The 15,038-nt window shown below is 36.2% G+C and overlaps 1 protein-coding gene across 3 annotated transcripts in view; it reads left to right on the top strand.

The window, feature by feature from the left end:
• The window catches only part of LOC113534270 (voltage-dependent calcium channel subunit alpha-2/delta-1), a 100,159-nt gene that overhangs the window by 4,201 nt on the left and 80,920 nt on the right, over positions 1 to 15,038 (top strand). For all 3 annotated transcript variants that reach the window (XM_053234825.1, XM_053234826.1, XM_026926942.3), the window contains exons 2-3: positions 4,974 to 5,055; positions 5,593 to 5,709. In XM_053234825.1, the coding sequence (XP_053090800.1) occupies positions 4,974 to 5,055; positions 5,593 to 5,709 (199 nt within the window). The remainder of the gene's footprint in view (positions 1 to 4,973; positions 5,056 to 5,592; positions 5,710 to 15,038) is intronic.

The raw sequence follows: 15,038 nt of genomic DNA, 5'->3' as shown, positions 1-15,038 counted from the left end.
GCTATTGTAATGAGATAATCAATATTATTCACTTCACCTGTCAGTGGTTCTAATGTTATGGCTGATCGGTGTATATATATATATATATATATATATGGTACAGGACTCTATATAGGTATGGAACTGAAATATGTTTCTGCTTTGCATGTCTCTCAACTACAAGTAAAGTTCTAGCACATTAAAACTGGTTACACCCAAAAGTGAAAAGAGAAAATTTCATTTAAAGATTTAATGTCAGTTCCACTGAAAGATGCCCCACCTACATTAACATTCATAACCCAATCTTCTGATGGAAAAATGATATTACTGATATTATTAGTTTACAATGGGAAATGAGTTCCCATTCTGATTATCAGCATCATCCACATCAGTCTCTGTCTCATCTCCTGAGGAAAAAGTCATTGGTGAGGAAATGATCCCTGATTAATTCAGTCATTTCTGTTCTGTTGCCTAAATTAATTGTTATTAATGTGTTTTTATTTCGTCATTTTAAAACTTTATCCGCTGTGATATGTGATATGCGAGTGTGTAAGTGCTCTTCTCTGTTTTGATGATGATGTGACAGTGCAGGAGCATTGTGGACATTTTGATAGTCACTATCTGATTACAAAGTGAATTGATTAGCTTTATGTCTGTTTCACTATGGCGTGTAACTATCCAGCAACTTGATCAAAACATTGTCTCATTCTGACAGACAAAGCAAGGTAAGAAAACTATAAATAAAACCATTTCCATGTCATTTTATTAAAATTTAGATACATTTTATCTTTTCTTAAAGTATAGATGTCAAAGTATATTACTGGAAGTAAAACTCAATTTTGTCAAAACATAATTAATCATTTTTCCAGAATTCAGCTGCAGCAATAACAGATGGGTTTTCCCAGACCACCATGCATATGCTTTAAACAGAGTAGCGAGTTCTCTGATTGATAGATTTGGCTGATATCTTTAGACAGACGTAGGTGGGTTCTGTCATTCTTCTTTCCTGGAGGCATTAGAAGAGAGTGTGTGTGTGTGTGTGTTATTTGTTTTTGTATTTTTGTTAAAGCCTGGGGTGTCTTCTTTTATTTATCCTAAAGTAAAGTGATGTTTTTGGTCCCATTTGTTAACAGGAAACTCCACAGATACATGAACTCCACTAGATATATGAACTTCTTGTAATTCACATTGTCAATTTTTCCTAATAAAATTTTAAAATATTATTTTGTTGCATGGGCAGCAGCTGCTCCATGATTGTAGTGCTCAGAGTTATTCTCAAAAAAAAAAAAAAAAAAAAAAAAGAAGCCTCGAGTCACTTGCCTTCCCTTATTTGAGCTGTAATCTTCAGGTTGTGAAGGGATTAAATAGTTTATTATAGAGGAGCTTAGAGAAAGACACAATGTTGAATGGACTTTGACGTTTGTGTGAGAGTGAAACCTTATGTTTACTGGATTAAATGCATTACGGTCATGTTTGTACATACAAAAGCCTTTCCTCAAAATGCCTGTAGCTATTTTTGTGATGAAGCACTATATTACAAGACTGGTTCAAGATAAAACACAAACACCAATAAATGTTTGAGTGTTTTGGCTTTAGGTACACAGTGAGAGTGTCTGGGAAGGGCCTTGTAAGAAATGTATGTGTCAGAGTCAGTTGTGTTTTCATCTTCTTCACCCTGAAACAAAAGGATTTTAGTCAGAACAACAGGAAACACTCCTCCTTGCTAATAAAGAGGACCAAGAAGGGAAGTGGATCGTTGGTGGTTCCAAAAATAGTATGGAAAAAAGCAGGCACTGTTTTCCAGCAAGTAATTGATACTAATTGGATCAAGATGCTGTAGCGTGAGACAAAATTGTCTAGGAAACAAGACGACGAAAATACCAGCTCTTCCAGAAATATTTAGCACTTGCAATGCATTTTGGTATAATGAGTAGCATCTTTCTGTTTACTCATCAAATTTCCATTCTGCATATATAGAAGTATTGTGTGTTTTGCTACAGATGCTTGATGTTAAATATACCTTGCCCACAATGTAGACTGGCACAATCTTGATCACAACAGAGCTCTCCAACATTGTTTGTTATGCCCGTGTGGTGCTTTGGACCTTTCTGAGGACCAGAGAGGAGATGATGGGACAGCTGAGTGTGCTCCACCACAGACACATTCACACATTTCCTTTGAACTTTACTATTTGTCACAGTCCTGAAAGAACGCTGTACAAACATTATTTGTTTATCCGAATTTTGGCTTGTGTGATATTGATATTGCAGAGGCACCATGATGCAAATTAGTCCTTTAAAAAAATCACTACATTTTTGATTGTGTGCGCTGAGCATCATGAATCAAGCTTTGGCTAACACAAAATACAAAACAAAAAAACAACCTTCTCATTTTAGTTTCATCTGTTTTTAATAGTGGTGCAGCGGGTAGTATCGTACCTCCCTGGTTTGATCCTGACCTCAGTTGACTCTCTCTCGTTTCACATGTTTTCTCTGTGTCTGTGGGTTTCCTCTGGGTTCTCTGGTTTCCACCGCCTTCCAAAATAATGCTTGATTGATGATGCTCGATTGATGGCACAAAACTGCGCCAGCTACACTTTCTTTGAAGCTTGTTTCCATAAATTACTATAACTGTGTATACTTCTTTGTAAGAGAGTAGTGATTCCTTGTAAGCATTTTATAAACTCTAATAATGCCCCATAAAGCTCTAATTATGTGTTATAAATAATTCATAGATAACTTACAATCATACGTTAAAGCCGTGCCATGTCATGTACTGTATAACTGTTATAACTAAAATGAATTTAATGTTTAATAAAAATTATAAAAAATATTAGAAATATTTACAATGTAATCACAGAGTGCTTCCAAAAATGATATGGGCACACATATGTTTTTGTTTTTTAAACTTTACATTACAAGAATAAAGAGAGTATCTTAAATATGATGAGGAATAATTTAAAATATTCACTTTACCTGAAATACTCAGTGGTGACTAAATGCTTATATATATATAAATATATATATATAATATATATAAAAGCATTTAGTCATATATATATATATATATATATATATATATTTATTTTTTTTTTTTTATAGTTGTTCATAAATATTACTGTTGCTGTACAATTATTCACAGGTCACTATTAGTTATAAAGGCTGTGGAGTACATCACTTAGCAATGTGACACATTACAACATGATTATAAGTTATCAAGGAAATAATTATTAATTATTTAAGGATAAAACATGACAGGTGTGCATTTGTAGGAAAATAATCCTGGACTGGGTGGCGTGATGCAGCCTGATGTGAAGAGGAGGTGTTTTATTCCTCTTATTCCACACGGTATATACATATACTATATATATATCAGAAGCCATATCATTATCACAACACAGTTACACATCATGACTGCATTTAAAATTTTTCATATTCTACTGCCTTACTAGAGACACTGTGTTTAAGGTCAAATACATCATCAGTGAGATTGTATTTGCGTAAGGAAATGAAACTTTTATTACAGAGGCCTCATATGTGGTCCATAAAACTTTCCACATAATAAAAATATTCACATAATTTGAGAGTATTTGCAATATACTAGGAACAATAGAAGGGAAAAAACAGGATGATGGCAGCCAAAACCAATAAATGTGCTCAGTTTAAATTAAATGGATTCAGTAATCTATGCTGGCATCCAGAATTTAATTTAGAGGCATTGCCATATTGATATTTTGAGCACAAACCATGTGCGTGTTCCCTATTCCGCTGTGCAGACGGAGGTCTTGGCCTCCACAGACAGTGCCAGAGCCAATCAGATGTGTTTGAATGGGTCTGCTGAACTTTTGCCTCTCTGGCACTTTGATGTAAAGAACAGCCTTTCAGGCCATCAGTACCAATACATCAACCAAAAAGCACAGTGTGTGTGGGTGTGTGTGTGTGTGTGTGTGTGTGTGTGAAACAGATAGATATGCAACTCTTTGTATTTTATAAATCTTTTATAAATCTATAAATTTTATAAATCGAGAGGGTAATGCTTAGCAGGAAGACACCATTTTGTCCTCTACTAGATTGCAGTGCAATATAGAGACAAGCAATAAAAGTCAGGTTCTGATCCCAGTTCACCACTTTTCATTCAAGAAATGGAAAGGACTGTTATTCAATGAAATGGAGCAGCCTGGGAATATGTTATTTATACTGTTCTTTTTGGGAGTGTGCATATTTCTGTAGTGGTTTGGGAAAACTGGCCACATGTCACAGAGGCTGAATTCTGGCAAAGTACCAAAACAGAAATACTGTATATATTTATTATTTTTAACTACTGTTTTTAAATTGACATGCTGCTGAAAGTAATGTAGTGAAAGTAGGATAATTTGCTTTGAAATGTAATGGAGTAAAAGTCTGCAAAAATGGAAGTACTTTAATAAAGTGCAGATACTTGAAAAAAAAGTACTTAAGTACAGTAACCAATTACATGTACTTTGTTACTGTCCATCACTGGTAACTAGTAATTTTACTTATATTTAATATACATGCAAAAGAGAAACAGATTTCTGTTCAGGAAATCCTGTATCGTCAACATTTCTGCCACAGATTTCACGTTTCTTACTGAATGTCACAATTGGATCATATCCTGTACGTAGATATCTCCAGAGGCTGCATTATGCAGATGTGCCCTTTAGCGTTTATTTTTAAAGTTTTTATTTTGTTCTGTAACCATCCTGAGACTGAATAGTTACAGTGAACATCCTCTGGGTGTTTTGCTAAATCAACATCTTTATAAATGTTTTGTTCATTTTAATGTTTATAATATACAACAAGCCTCAAACACGTTTGGATCCCAGCACTACAACATGACAGCTGATTCCCCTGGGAAATCACATGGTCCTGTTCTCATTAGGATGATGTCTGTGGATTCTCTCTCTGTTTGTCTATGGTGTGGTTTTATACATTTTTAAAATTCCTGAGTGTAATGTCTTCTTGTGTTCTTTGCAGCATAAAAGAGTGGGTGGATCAGATGCAGCAGGAGCTGGTGACCCTAGCTGACACGGCCAGTGCAGGAAAAAGTTTAGAGGAGGTTAGGATTTTTATTTTTTATTTATTTTTTTTACCTACCACTAATATTACTACTACAACTGCTTCTACACATGAACACATATGCATTCTGCTTAAATATTCACCTCACATAAAAATGTAGATTGTGACTTAAATCAAAACCTATCTCAAAAAGTTTTTTTTTTTCCATTTCCATCCACATCCTGACACACAGTGCTTTAAAACATTCACACACATTGTTCTTGTCGTGTTATAAGTATGCAGTTCAGTGAAGCGGTTGTCAAAAATTCTTTTACTTCCCCAGTGCATTGTAGCCTTAAGACCATTCGAAGAATGTTTGAGTATTGATGCCTGCTCCTTCTCACAGTGATGTTAGAACTACCGCATAATCCATCCCACTTGCAAATTTGGAAGATAAAATCTCCTAGCCTCATGGCACATCTTGAAATTATTTAAAGTCAGTGGGCTTCACAGGGCAGCACTCAACATCAAGGTACTGCTTTGAAATTGTGTCATTTTTCTGATTAAATTCATTCTTGTGTCTTTATTGTCATTGCAGATCTTTATGAACAATCAGAAATACTACACTGTGGAAACAAACAATGCAGAAAGGCTGGTGGATAACGCAGCACGGAATATAGAGAACTTTTTAAAGAAGCGAGCAAAAGCACTTGAGGTACAGTCCACATACTTCCTGGCTGAGAAAACATAAACTTCATGCGACGAACATTTTAAATGTGTGACAATATGTAAATAAGTAACAGCACTATATCAAACAATGCACCGAGGATGTGTGATTATGTTTAGTTACATACCCTGTTTAGTTTTTTTTTTTTTTTTTTTTTTGCTTGAATGCTATTTATGTACTGCACAGTACAGGCTTCTCTCACAGTCCTGCCATTGCTGTGAGCACAGGTGTGTGTGTGTGTGTATGTGTGAGCCAGATGGCGTTGCTTTTGCACAGCCGAAAGATGAATTGTTTTCTGTCTTTGAGCCTGTGGGTATCTGTGCCCACTGCAGATGTGCTAGGAGACCCCCTGATGTCAGCCTACTGACCTGGAGTGTTGGCACAAAAAGTGTGTACGTGTGTGTACGCATTCATTATAACTGATTGGCATAGAACTGGGAGCTGGCATGCATTGGTAGGTCTTTAAAGAAGTCAAAGCTGGGTCAGTGAGCAGTTCAGTTGGATGATCATATTTGTAATCTGTGGAATGTTTCAGCTGAGTGTACACTATCATTTGTCTGCTACTGTTGTGATAAAAAGCAGGTAAGGATCATTTGTCTGCTTGACTTTGCGTCACTAATCTGAGCTATTTCAAGCTTTGTTTGGAGTTAGAGATTGTGCAACCGATTGTGAGTACATTATTCAGAATGAACATTTCCAAACAGATACTAATACTTTGCTTTTTAGAAAGTTTTCCAGAAATCTGGTTGATAATCGAAAGGTGCATCTGATGGGATCTTGTGGAATGCAACAAAAAAGACATGCAAGTGGGAGGTTTTTACTTTAATGTGAGTGAATGATCATATATGAAGCTTACCGGAAAAAGAAAGCACATTCATTAACGTAAAAACTTGAGCTGAAGCATGATGCGTTTACCACGTTTATTCATTCTTAGTAACTACTGTTCGCAGTGGTTTAAATGAGGGTACTAATTGGTTTATATTTTGGGAAATAGAACCGGCTAAATCTAAATTCATTAGAAAATATTATGGGCTGGTACATACAAAAATAATAATACATAAAACAATGTCGTGCTCAGCAACACGCACCTGAATAAGGCTGAAGAATTGACAGTGCCAAAGCTTCTGGTTTAGGCCACACCCACTTCAGATATGAATATTTGGAGCACTAACCAGACACAGATACAGATAGTGACATTGCGTTACACCTCCATTTTTAAAGCAACAGTTTAGAATACACTTTTTTTTAAAGAATATCCTAAAGCTCTGCTGTCAGTTGAACTATGCAAACTTATAAATACAGACCATATGATAAGTTGTATTCACTGCTTTTAGGCTGTCAGGCTAATTTTGATTAACCATGACCACTTTTTAATGTTATTTCATAGTACAGTGCTCTGTCTGGGGTTCCATCTCAGTTATTTCTAAGCCCACAGTGTAGGATGCCATATAAAATTTTAAATATTATGAATATGATTAATTCATTCACCCATTGATCTTCAGTAATTACATAATCATATAAACATTTATATACTGCTCAGGGTTGTGGATCTCGGGAACACTGTGGAATACACCCTGGGTGATACACTGGTCCATCATACAGCATGATGCCCATGCACAAAGCAGAAATTTAGCATAGCTAATTCACCCATATGTTCTTGGGAGGTGGGAGGAAACTAGACAAACCAGAGGAAACCCTGTGAAGGAAAATAGTTGAAACTCCACCCAGACAACAACTCTAGACCAGGAACCCTGGAGCTGTGAATTGGCAACACTACACACTGTGCCACTGTGCTGCCATTGCAGATATCAGTTGCCTCTAAAAATATTTCATATGCAATATGCTTTGTAAATTTATCAGGTTAAATCTCTGATTAACAACCATCCTGTTCCTTGCTCCTGATTTGATGCCTTGGCTTGTGTTAGACCGGCATATTGTGCATTTTACCTCTCAGGTGGTTGTAACAGCATTCTACACACTTCATTTCACACCCATTATAACTGTGCTACATGTCTCTATGGGACTGCCTTCACCTTCGCTAACTGCCTCAAGGATTCAAGCTCCGGTTCTTGTTTTTGCCTTTGAAATCTCTAACTGTTTATCACTTTGTTTTGTATTCCCATGCTTGCTTTATATTTATACCACTGTTGAATTCTCTAATCTGATTGTTTAGAAGGTGTTGGCTAACTTTCTATAATAGCAGCTCTGACATTAGCGCTGGCTATAAATTCACAAAATAGGTTTATATTAATATGCTTGCTAATACTTCCCATAGTAACAGCTAACTCACAGGGACTGGTATGGGGATCACAGCACATCATCTAAGGCTAATACTAAACAAAATTTTAAAAATGTGTTGTTATTTAACAAAGAGAAGGTATAATAAGTATAATGTATTATAAACTGTAATTGATGATATGGTGAAGATTTCTGTGTTCATTTAACATTTGAATAACAGTCAGTAAGTTTTCCACCATGGGAAAGTCATCAGGACAGAGGAGTTTGTGCGTTCTGTTTTCTTGATAACGTAACTATAAACAGATCAAATATGGTGTGAAATGTTTTTCATTAACAAATTAAATTTACTTAAAAATGCAAATAAAAATTGTTAGCTGTGACAAATTACTGTGGTATAAGACGACTAAAACAATTCAGGAGGTAGTACGATTGGAAAACAATCAATTTTGTTGTTGATTTTTTTCTCTATAACAGCAGGCCCTGTTGTTTTTACTCCTTATGCTTTGTGACTCCTTCATTCCTAGCCTTCCCTGGTCTCAGATCTTCGTCTGATGGATGTCTGAAGCTTGTTGTCATTCCTTCCTTATCTCTCTTTCCTTTGTTCTTACTCTTGCCCCAGCAGTGACTCTCATTTCAAGCTACCTCTGCAAGTGACTTCCTCACTTTTGTGCCTGTTGTCTGTTTCTCTTATGATGACACTCCACAGCTCTGCAGTCTGTGTTCTCTTGGGCTCACTACCTGCTGCCAGTCTTTCTCTCTTGGTCCTGGCTTTCTTCTAAACGCTAGAGCTGTTTATATATTTCTTAGGCTTTTAACTCTCTGGTTAGCTATTTTTGGTATCTCATAGGTGCACAGGATAACACTGTAAAAGCTACCTCCATTCTTCAACTTCTCATTACCTTTTAAGGAACACATCCATGTCTGTAACTTATAGCGGTGCTGGAGTTGATCATCTGTACTGTTGTTTATCCTGCCTGGGTTTGGTGGCTGCTAGTTTTGATACAGTTCCCTTCTGGACCATCCAGACAATATCTGCCTCATTGAATGGTCTCTGTAATTACAAATGTACATCTTAAAATGAACTAATATCCTCAGTTCAGATCAACAGTGTTTTTGACAGAAAATACTATTATTAAAAAAAAAAAAAAAGTTGTTAAGAAAATTATTTTGTTAAGCAAAGGTGAATGAATATACTATTTAATCTTTACTTAAGTGTTACTGAAATTGAATGCTTGTACTTTTACTTACGTTTTACTCCTTATATTTTTATTTAGACCTTCAAAGTATTCATCACAAATCTTGAAAGTCTCTTCTCTCCTCAAGTGGCAAATGACTGTGCGCTATGTACCTTTGGAATAGGCTCCCATATATTTTATTTTCATTTCAGTTTAACATCCAATCAAGTTAATCAATGTAGAAAAACTATCAAGAACCGTGACAGTTCATCTTCTGCACTGACCTTCTCATGCTGCACAATGTAGTTAGTGCTATAGATCTCTGTGTATGTTTGAAGATGGATAAGTCTTCAGATTGCAGTGTGAAACTTGAGGATGAGCACCCCGGCCCTACCTCAGTAAAATGTTTCAATATCCTGGAGTAAGCAAAAACTCATAAAATGAGGTGTCTCCCTTGCCTCCCTGGAAGATCTAATTTGAAAAAGCATGTTGAGAATTAAGATGTGCTAAAGTTATTTAGATTTCTTTGCTAATGCCAGGATAGACTACCATTGCTAGCATAAGTTGGCTAGACAGTAAGTCAAATTCTAGCTAATGGTAAATATTGATTGTTTACATGATATTTTACTTCTGATTAATTCATTAGCAAACTATATAATGGTAGTCGTGTATATGACCAACATACAGAAATGGAATGATGTTTTCAGGCGAAACAGCTTAGTTGCTTTAAAACGAAAAATGTCTTCTGTCAGATACGTAATAAGAGCACACAACATTGACTTAATTTCTTCAGTTAAAAACATTTACTTTTGACTTTTGAATGAGTTACAAGAGTACATTTAAAACTATAAATTGAGTGCATTTTTGACTGAATATTTTACTTAAGTGTAATTTCTCAGTACTTTTTCCACCTCTTTTTGAAAAAAAAAATACTTAAGTGAAAGCATTGCATGTTTATTTCCTTACAATATTATAATTATTTTGCCCATGGAGTGTGTGTGTGTGTGTGTGTGTGAGTGAGAGAGAGATAGAGAGAGAGATCCTCACTGTCAGTCTTTGTGGTTTTATTCCTTTGATATGGCTGATGAGAGTGATGCTCTGATTCAGTGTGGCTTGCTTTGTGTTTAGGTTTTGAAAGGGTCTCTGGTTTCATTTTCTGCTATGTTCCAGGAATCCTTTGGTGTGTGTGTGTGTGTGTGTGTGTGTCCTCTACACTATAGCATTGCCCTCTCTTTAATAGGGCTCACTGTCTCAAATCATATCAGTGGCTTTGGGTTCCCAAGTCAATCTGTATTCAAAGCTGCAAATAAATGTTGCAGATGTATTGTATGTAAACAGCTCGTCTAACATTTCCTCAGCTCTTCTATTATTCTGACTCACAATCATGCCTATGGCGTACTCATTGTTTGCAAAAAATCATACTTCATTAAATTTTCATCAAGGCCTTTTGCTCTTCAAACTTTGCACTTTCCAGTTTAGCCAAGCTGCATTTTTTATATTATTTATGTCAAGAGAGAAAAAAGGATCTGGTGAGGGAATAACTGTTATACGTGATAACTGGAATTAACTTGTCTCCTGGATGTTCTACAGCATTAAATGTAATTCTGAATACAAAAAAAAGAAAAGAAAAAAAAGATGTGCAATTTGTTAAAATAATAAAACAAATATATATATAATTGGCAAATTGCTGTGGTGTATTTTCCTGTCATTGGAAAATAATCAATAATAACTTCAAGTGGCTTCAATGGTAACAGAAAATTTATGTCTAATAGTCTAATAGAATGAAATTCCAAATTACAGACTTATATACAGTAGCTCTTAAACAGTATCCAGGTCACCAGGGATCTTTAACCAAGGGCAAAACCTTGCAGCAGATTACCAACAGGGATAATTTCTGCTTTCAATACACTGTTATGTATGAAGCCAGCTGGACTGCTTAAATGTAATTAATATATAATGTTTTTTTTTTCTAGCAGATGTCATTTTGACATGCTTTTGTTTATGGTTCATCCAACAGAATAGGATTCCATGCATGCGCCCACACACAGCTAACAAAGAAACTTGGTCTGGTTTCAAGTGTGTGCTCTTTAATTTTACCCAGTGGAAGAACTTTCTTATAGGTCACTGTTGTGTGTGTGTGTGTGTGTGTGTGTGTGTGGGCGTGTGTTAAATTGGTGTTTTCTCTGTGTTTCTGGATATTTTTGATTCTCTATGTTTAGGCCATTCATTTATTGGCAGATTTCCCTTTTGGGATCACTGCTTAGTGAAATGACTTTGATCCATACAAGGAGTTTGTGGTTTCCAGTTTCTCAGTTACATGACAAGCTGTGGGTTTTTTGTTGTTGCTGCTGTTGTTGCTGTTGTTTTATTAACTTCAATAGAGAGAATACAGGAGAAACTGGTGTGGGAATGTTTATTTATAGCTGCTACAGTGCAAATGATAACAGGAACTAGCTTGTACATAACATTAACAGTTAAAATGTGCAATTTGTCATTCACTAATAAATTAAAAATTGCAATCGTTGGCAAATCGTTGTGGTATGAGTGGAATAATACACTTTAGACCATGCTGTTATACCCCCGCTGTGGATTACTTGTTAATGAGGAATGTTAAAATGTTAACCAAGTGTTAATATTAAATGTTTCAATTTGAACTAAATGTTAATATTAAATGCTAAAATGGTAGCTAAGTGTCAGTGTTAAATGTTTTTCATAATGTAGAACCTGCTGTTTTGCAAAGATACAAATCTTGATGTAATACGACTGAAAAGACCATGGAGAACCCAAAAAAGACAGAACCCAACAGACATTATCTGTTTTTTTAACCTCCTGAAGGGGGAATTAGTATATGTTTGTGCATTTTTTTCCTCTGTAATTATGATGAGTTGTGTGTATGTGGGTTTTGTATTATCAATCAATGACTGTATTGGTTTAGCTTTATTTTATTAAACTATCTTTATTTTAATCAATCACATCAGCCTATAAGTCCCACATCCCCTTCAGCACCAAGGTCTTCCTAATTTCCCATGGCACAACTCCTGGCTTAATTAAAATTGTGCTTGGTGTCTCTTAACAGTTTTGAATTGTGTTTGGATTCTTTGCTGTCATCAAATGCAGTTTCATCCTCAATCTACCTCCATGTTTTTTCTACAGTTTTGCTTATTATATAAATGACTTTATGAAAGAGTTGTTCCTCTTTCAGCTGCTCCTGTTAGGGGTTACCACAGCAGATCATTGGTCTGCATATTTAATTTAGCACAGTTTTTATGCCAGATGCCCTTCCTGACACAACCCTCCCCAACTGGGAGCTCACTGTTACACACATCCCCAGTGGCTGGGCTTGGTTCCCTGGCTGGAAATCAAACCCAGGTCACAATGGTGAGTGCACTGTGGCCTAACCACTTGTCCTGCAGGGACCCAGACTATATGAAAGAGTAATTACAGATTAATCTAAAAAAATCTTACCCTTCAAGCTTCCTGCATGGGTTCTAATGACAGCAGGGTCTCCATCTTTGTTTTGTTATTGGTTCCTTCCCATATTGTGTTCACCTATACCTTGTTTCCCTTACTTGTGCACTTCACTACAATCAGGTGGAGCCTGGGAAGTTTCTGCCTGGGGGTGAAGCTATGATTTCTTTAAATTGGAATCAGAGTCATGCTTTTTCTTTTCAACATGGTGTCACCTGTAGAACAAAAAAAAAAAAAAAAAAAAAAAAAAACAAACAAAAAACAAAAAACCTACATTTAATGTATTTTATGTGTTTGGCACCACTATGATCACCACATCAAAGAGAGTTTGTTTGACTTTCGGTTTATTTGACTTTTGCAAGATCTTGAGCAAACTTCATTAAGGCTCTTGAGTGCACAATAAGGAAGGAAGTTTAGTGCTGGGCGGGGAGGGTAATGGGTTCTTCAGAATCGATCAGAATCGTTGTGGGGAATTAGAGAGAGAGAGAAGGGCTGGAGCAAAAAGCAGACACATTGCATCTGACATTATCTCTCACTGTTGGTCATTTATTCCTCTCAGCTCTCAGTTCCAGCCAGGGAGGCTTAACGTCATTATCTTCAGGCAGCCGAGGGCGCTTGACTCTGGCTCTCCCCTGGTAGCAGATGCATTTGTTGTGTTGGCTGTCTACAGTGCCTGAGGGCTTGCTGGCAGCAGTGCTGATCTGGCACTTAACAATTCGGTCCATGGCACCCGACTTAATCAAATTGGTTAAGATTATGGCAAACTGGGGAACATAATTGCATAGTATAGCATTTAGTTCTCAGAACATGCTGAGCTGAAAATATTGCATGGCCTGGAGTATGAACAGATGAGTCAAATGAGGCGTCTTCTGGCTTTTAACCTGTAGTTATGTGAAGCAGAGCGTTTATAGACTGGGAACTGGCTAAGAATAGAAGTGGGAGATATGATTAGACAAAATTCCAAAACACATTCTGTTAAACAAATAACATTAACTGGAGAAGAACTACCTTTAGCACTGTCAGAGGTAGTTCTACTTTAGGTGCTAGATGAATCCAAATTTATTTGCACACTATGAAATGTAATAGTACCTAACTTTTTCTTGCAAAATTCAAAAATCTGATTGGTATACTGTTAACCTACATAACATCAGAATATTTCCTCACTGAGCACAGTTATTTCTGTGTTTAGTTGTGGTGTATTTCACCCAGGAGCTCCAATCTCCAGCACTCTGTGATTTTCCTGACACTGTTTAATTAAATGTTTCATCAGGTTTGACGTACTACCTGACTTTGCAACTACTAGGTCAAATCATTCATTGCACTGGGAACTGTTCTCATCTACTTTTATAGCATACAACCAGACCCTAGTCCTCTTCAATGTGTTTTCATGCTCTATTTTCACTCTCTGTGGGAGCCAGTCAGACTCAGAAGTCAGGAGTTATTTGACATTTTTTCCCTTTCTTTTTTGATTTTGTAAGTAGTTCTAATAATCCTTTATAATTAAATCTTGGTCCAAAGTATCGAAAAGACATTTGCCATACTCTGCAATACCGAAATGCTTCAGTCGGTGGCATTTGGTACCGATTTTCGGTACCTAGCCCTAACCAGGACAGCTCAGTACCTCTGTTCCAAAGCTAATCTTTTCAAACAAGGCAAATATTAGCCTCCATCTATTAGAGCCGTTGTCAGAAAATAGATAACATATATAATAGCATAGCAAAAAATGAGCTCAAATACACACTGATTGTTTACCTGACGTGGCATTATTATTTGTCATCTGCCTAAATTTTTGCCATATTCATTCTTGTTGTAGGAAAGACTACCAGATCATGCACATTCTGAAACCCAGTTCAATTAAATTGTATCTCTATAGCACTTTTAACAAAAGACATAGTCACGAAGAAGCTTCACAGAAATCCAAATGTAGATTTAGATCCCTAGTGAGCAAAATTCCTGAGATGACACGAGGAAGAAACCTTGCGAGGAACCAAATTTAAATGTGATCCCATCCTGTTCTGGGTGATGTGATAGTAGGATTATAAAATATTACTCTTCCACAGCTGTATACTATTGGACAGCATCCAAACACCCCAGTTTACCAAAACTATGCTCATTAAATCCCCAGATCTGCATGTGGTAATAATAAGAACTCATTTCAGAGCTTGTATATTGGTTAGTGCAGAATTATTCTGGCAGATGAAATAGTGTGTTTTGTCTGCTATCAACACAAAAATGTGATACATTATTCATGCCATGTTATTATTAATAATAAATGTGAACTGCTTGTTTGAGAATTGGTATTAACTTTATCTCTTTGTACAGGAGAGATGGCTGTGTTATATTTGGCTATAGGAATGAGAGAGAGGTGCAACATTTTCATCCAATAAATTCTGTTTGTCTTGCAGCTTTACTCTGACATTCAGCCTCTATTCTGGT

Source organism: Pangasianodon hypophthalmus, chromosome 6, assembly GCF_027358585.1.
Source record: "Pangasianodon hypophthalmus isolate fPanHyp1 chromosome 6, fPanHyp1.pri, whole genome shotgun sequence".
In the NCBI taxonomy this organism is placed as follows: Eukaryota; Metazoa; Chordata; class Actinopteri; order Siluriformes; family Pangasiidae; genus Pangasianodon; species Pangasianodon hypophthalmus.
The sequence above is the reverse complement of the archived record's forward strand: the minus strand, read 5'-3'. Positions and strand labels throughout refer to the sequence as shown.